At 51.1% G+C, this 6,020-nt stretch overlaps 1 protein-coding gene across 1 annotated transcript; it reads right to left on the reverse strand.

The window, feature by feature from the left end:
- Window positions 1-265: 265 nt before the first annotated feature.
- On the reverse strand, window positions 266-1,623 carry J4E93_001859 (uncharacterized protein; the record flags this gene model as incomplete). The annotated part of the gene is made up of 2 exons (XM_049339808.1): window positions 266-1,398; window positions 1,485-1,623. 2 exons carry the CDS (start codon window positions 1,621-1,623, stop codon window positions 266-268), a joined length of 1,272 nt encoding a protein of 423 aa, XP_049203765.1.
- Window positions 1,624-6,020: the final 4,397 nt, after the last annotated feature.

Consider the following 6,020-nt stretch of genomic DNA (forward strand, 5'->3'; position numbering starts at 1 on the left):
CCATTACTCGGACACTGGGCTAGAGGTTCTCAACACGGTGACAATCTCGACAGCCTATCGGAAGACCTGAAGTACTAGTCCATTCGCATAAAGGGCTAGGTATCGTTGCTCGATTGAGCATATGATGCTGTTCTCGTCTCTGCTCTTATCACTGTGGGATATTCTTCGCCAAACAGATCTCTACACTATGGAAGTGAAGGCGACCTCAAAGTGCTAGCACATCCTGCATGCATAGACACCATAAATGTCGTGACGCATCCTTCGCTTACTCGAAACTCGCGACCCAACCATCACCGACTCTCTCCCCTTTCGCATCTACACCACCCCAGAAGACTATGCTGCTGCCCTTCTCCATGACGTCCGATCCAAACAGAGCCCTTGGGCCGGGATGCAGTTTGCCATCTTCCTCTTCCAGTTGTTTCTCCGAAGGGGTCTGTACTACCGCCTCCGCCCACGACAAGTGACCAGTATCAGCCCCCAGCGCAGATCGGATAGCATCTTTGATCTTCGCAGGGTTGATGGCGTTCTTGAGCGTCATTGATGGCTTCGCCTCCAAATCGCTTGCAGGGATCTGGAGAACCCAGGTGTCGCTGAATTGGGTGACTTCGCCTGCGTGCTTTGGATCTTCTGGCTTCGTGTTGGATGCATCAGCAGAAGAGTCGCTCCGTGCGCCTAGGAGATAGATGAGGTAGTTACGGCCCCACCCAGTAGTCACCGGTATCAAGGCGCCGTCATGTCGCGCACGGGGGCCAGGCGCTAGTGGATTGGTAGGAAACGTGAAGGACTCCCATCTCCTCTCTTCACTGGAAGACGAGACGCTGATATGATGGAGCTGGCTACTCATTGGATCGGATCCAGATATCAGCCATAACTGACCATTCGCCAAGGCGGCGTTGGATGTCGCGACTGGCGCTGTTGGAAGTTGCGTCCAGTAGCGCGCAGCGATGTCGAATTGCCACAGGTCCGATGCATTGTCCCCAGAGCCATCGACACCACCGAACAACACTACGTGTTGATCATGCGCGAACAGCTTCGCGTTGCGCCGCGGGCCCGGGCCAATGTCTCCAGTGTCGACATCTCCCTTGGAGGGTTGTAGAATATCCCAGCTCTTTCTGTCAGGACTGAACAGCCATACAGACGATTGCTCGTCGATGAGATCGCCAGCGTTATCACTGCCACCGTATATAGCGATGTTGCCGTGGAAAGCACAGGCTGCGTGATTCGATCTCTCCGCTGGCGTGCGGCCATCTTCGCATGTTGACAGAGCAGGAATGATGCTGTAGTCCATCTCCGGTTTACCGGAGTGCTCAAGAGTAACGGCATGCACATGGTTGCTCGCAAGAACGTTGTTCGCAGTATCGCCGCCGAAGATATAAGCCTTGTTGCCGAGCACCGTGACTGTGTGATTGGAACGCGCCAAAGAGCGTCTGGAGGTCAGTTTGACCCTATGTAGTAGCAGTGGAGTACATACGCCGAAGAGTCACCTGTTGCTGTGGCTATGCGTTTGAAAGTGACTTTGAGGGGGAGCGTGGGCTTCGAGACGATGTACGCGGCGTAACCCGCTTCTGCCGTGTGTTCTACCACTTCGGCCGCAACGTACGCGCCTGCTGCAACTTCAGCCATGGCTCTGGTGCTGATATGGTCTCGTAATATCTGACAGTGTCCGGTAATTGGGCAATAGGCTGAGAAGGCGTCGAGTATGAGAACTAGTGGCAGACGACAAGGAGGAGGCAGAGAGGGGCGAAGGCTAATGCAGGTACGCGGGTGATGACGTCAGTGGACTCCACAACGACTGCAAGTACGCAATTGGGACATGTACTTCATGAATTGACATTGGCCTTGTGACATCTAACGCGGCTGTCATTGCCGACTGTATGAGTTGCAGATAATCAGAGTGTGGTCTCATAGTAGTAGTAGCTCCTCCAATGCTGACACGATCTTCTTGCGCATGCATGCCCCGGCTTGCGTGAGGGGTAGCGGGAGCCCATGAAGAGATCCGAGCACTACATACATCCACGTCCCTTCCGGTTATCTTACCGCCGGTTTCTCGATTTTATATATGTAGGTCTTGCAATCCGCGCCATAACTCCGTCAATCGCTACTCTTCTTCCTTTCTGTGCCCACGTGAAACCTTGAGACCTGCGCTACACCTCCGCAAATTCCTCGTCAAGATATACTGCGTTATCTCCGTACACGTGCCACCAGTTCGCTGCAATACTTATAAACAACCTGTGCCACTCGGCGAAGCCAACGGTACCACCCTGCATGTTTGAACAAGCTCAGGTGCTGTCTCGGCCAGGTATACATGGATGGTAGCTCCTCCGGTCTCCAAGCACCACCGCCCAGCCAATCCCTTTACGTTCGGCTCATCAGCTACACCAGATTTGCTCCGTACGTTTTCATTGCGGAGTTGGTAGAGATCGCACGATGCGTAATCCTCAGTATCCCGTGTCGACGTCTTTGTATTTATATCCAGGGTTTGTGAAGAAGATCTGCTACTTGAAGCCGCCACCGCATTTCCCCGCGTCTCATCGTTTGTGCTGGGTCTGGAACACGGCCTGAGCGAGAGAGAGCCATGGAGGACCGTCTTTGAGGTTGTGTAGTTTGTTCTCGGCCGCCGACATGGCGGCCATGTCCCAGAAGCCTTGGTCCTCATTGTAAGGCCTTGTCATGAACCACGGCGTTGGAATTCAGCAACACTGAGTCGTGTGTCATGTTTAGGCAGTGAATTTTCTCAAGTTGTATACATGCTTAGATACGAGGAGAGCATTGTAAGAGTTACTATAGGATAGTGGTGTCATTAGAGCCAATGTGCTGTGTCACTCCCTAAAGGCTTCGGCATGACATCCCACCCCACTGACAGACCCTCGATGCGAGCCGAGTGGGTTACCGCTTCTAGCTCCCCGAAATGCGTTTGCCGCAGTTCTAGGTACCGCTTTACATCCTCTGGGCTTTTGAGATCCTTGCGGTCGAACCCGCTTTTGCCATCGTAGCGCCCCAAAGACCGCATAAACCTCATAACACCAGCCAACGATACGATAACCTCATAGGCGCCTCCAGCAGTAGCGCGCTTATACAAAGCGGCCATGATACCAGTTGCTAGAAGATAGCCGGCACCGTGGTCGAATGCTTGGCAAGGTAGTGCGCGCATCGGTTCGCCGGCTCCATGGCGCTCAGCCTCCGCTACATTGATACCGCAACAGCTCTGGACAAGCGAGTCGAAACCGCGATTTAGCGACCATGAATTCCCGGGACCGTATGCACTGAGGCTTGCAACGATCAGGCTTGGATTGGCCTTGGTCAATACTTCTGCAGAGAGACCCTTTGCTGCTAGGCTCCCGGGGCGATAGCTTTGGAGAAAGACGTCAGCTGTGGAGAGCAGATCCAGTAGCTTAGCTCTCCCTTCGGCATTCGATATATCTAACTGCACCGTGCGCTTGCCTCGCGATAGATCTATATCGAGATCGGGAAGATCGGGTCTGGATGTACGTATGTGTGGTTAGTACACCTTCTTTTCAGGGTTAGCTCGTAAATGGATACTACTGACAGATGCGGCGATGTGATCCAGATAACGTCGGCCCCGTGTGCTGCTAACGTCTTCCCAGCGACTGGCGCAGCTATAACTATAGATCCGGGGTAGGTCAGTGTACGCCTTACAAGCTATCGGTACAGCTGCATACCTCTGCTCATCTCGACAACCCGAATGCCTTCTAGGCATTTGTCCATTACCTTCGGGGTTCGCTCTAATGGCATACACAGCTCGGAAGTTGCAAGTTTCGTTATCAAAACTGGGTGGTCTGTAATAGCCTTGGCTTGAGGCAAAGCGTCCCATTGATCAAAAGAACGCAGCGCAGCAATCATAGCTCCGGAACGAAAAGCCTCAGCTTCCAGTTCTACCGCTTTCCACTTTGACACCTTTTGTGCCACAACTTTCTTGGATGCGTCAGGTGGAAGTCCTAGAATACGAAGCGCGTTCTGACGATGATTTGAGAATGAATCGTGTATCCTGACGTATCCATCGGCTGCTTGATGAAACCCACCAATAACTTCCCATGGGGGCGATGCGGCTTTTCCATTGAGAGTATAGAGTCGCTCGGATTTGAATTCAACGCATGCATGCTCTGCCGGAACTGTAACGCGGGGCATTGAACATCCATTTCGATGAGACCAAAAGAGGGCTGCAACAAGCGCGGACGCTGCAACGGTTGACTGCGCGAGAACATCAACTCTGAATGAAGATGGTAGGCATTCTCTATTGAAGGGCAGATCTAGCGAGTCGAGAGCTTCCTGTGGCAAGTCTAGCATCTTCCATAGGAGGGCGACAGAGCTAACCGCGTCGGAATTAGTGGGCTCCATGTAGAACAAATACTGAAGATCTCTGGAATTGACTCGATGCATCCAGGATCTAAACGGGAACAAAGTGTGCTGGGTAGAGGACACTTGGGCAGGTGGTAGAGGTCCAGGCGGGAGAGATTCAGCGCACCGAACTGCTAGGATGACTGGGAATACATCGAGCTAGATGACCGGAAAAACGGGACAGAGATGGAGTAGACGAGAGATCATGGCTGCATGCATAGCCGACAATTGCCGGGCCCCATTATGTAAGCGAAGCCAGAACTGCGACCATTGACAGACGGTGGTGTTGGTCCAAAAGCTTCTGCCATGCACTACCATGCAGACGTACAACATCGTCACAGTCTTCGTCGCCAGCACGTTGTCATTCACGCTCACTCCCTAGTGACTGCCGCATCACGCGTCGCGCCCATGTGTATGTAGTGAGCGGCAGTCCATGTGAATACCTAGGTAATTGTAACTCAAATTCGAGATAGTAACACATAACGAAGACGATAGATTCACGCTCGTGGATGATTACGCCCTGAACTTCTCAATTTTGGAGCATCTTTCCTATGCGCGGTGAGCAGATTTCATGCCAGATTGGTACTCATACAACTAGATTCTACGTGCATTGATTTGCTTCTGGTCGTTACATCAACGTGGCTATCTACGCAGCATCTACTAGGTAATGTCTACACTAGAGCGGAACGCGTTCGCGGGCGTTGCAACGAAGCAAGCAGCCGGTATTCCACTCCTACAACATACTTTGCGAAACGATAACGCCAAGGTTCATGGCCCATTTCAGAAGCAAGCGAACATGGAAGTTTGGCTTGACAATGTGATGATGCATGGACACAATAAGAAGATGAAGGACCCTAACACGAACGATGAGTCAACAGATGATGTTTGGGCTAGCGCTAGGTTACAGCCCATCATAGAGGAAAAGAAGTCAGAGGATCTCTAGAATAATGAGATTAGTCAGTGCTAGACACTGTCTAGTGGGCAAGAAGCATAAGATGCTAAAGAAGTAGTAGAGAAGTCAAGCAGTTCGTTCTGTAGTGCTCAAAATCAATAAAAAATGCAAAGATAAAAACAATATCCCGTCTGGAAATAACGTGGTTCTTAACCAATAGGTATCCTTGAGGTAGGCACTTCACTCTGACGACAAGCGACCTTGACATGATTTCCAAGTATTGAAGCAAACGTGACTAGCATTGCTTGTCGATACTCAGCTTCTGCATGACTCTTTGCGAGGTCACGAGACTGTGAGAAGGCTTGAGTACATGCTGACCAATCCTTGAGGCGTCCACTCGGCGGTGAGAATTGCCTGTCATCCCACCCTGTTTCACCCCACTCGAGCAAGACATCGAGCGGATGACTCCGTCTCTAACCTCTCGCAATCAAGAATTTCTTGGCATGTTTTTGCATGTGCGCTTTGTAGCTAGTTGTAATGAGTGGTATTGGTTGGATTATCCCAACCTTGCATACAATACAGCTAATGAGCGAATGTGAATTCAAACTACTAAGAAAGAGACTTAAAAGCACTTCAAACATTGATTGGACAAAACTTTTGAACTGCTAACTACCGTTCCCTAATCAAAACGCCATTTCCTTGACTGCAAATGCAGCCAGATTAAATCGACCACCCACAAGTGCAAATACACATGCATAGGATGTAAGTACCT

This window comes from Alternaria ventricosa (genome assembly GCF_023758065.1).
Source record: "Alternaria ventricosa strain BMP 2768 chromosome Unknown scaffold_2, whole genome shotgun sequence".
NCBI classification, from domain to species: domain Eukaryota; kingdom Fungi; phylum Ascomycota; class Dothideomycetes; order Pleosporales; family Pleosporaceae; genus Alternaria; species Alternaria ventricosa.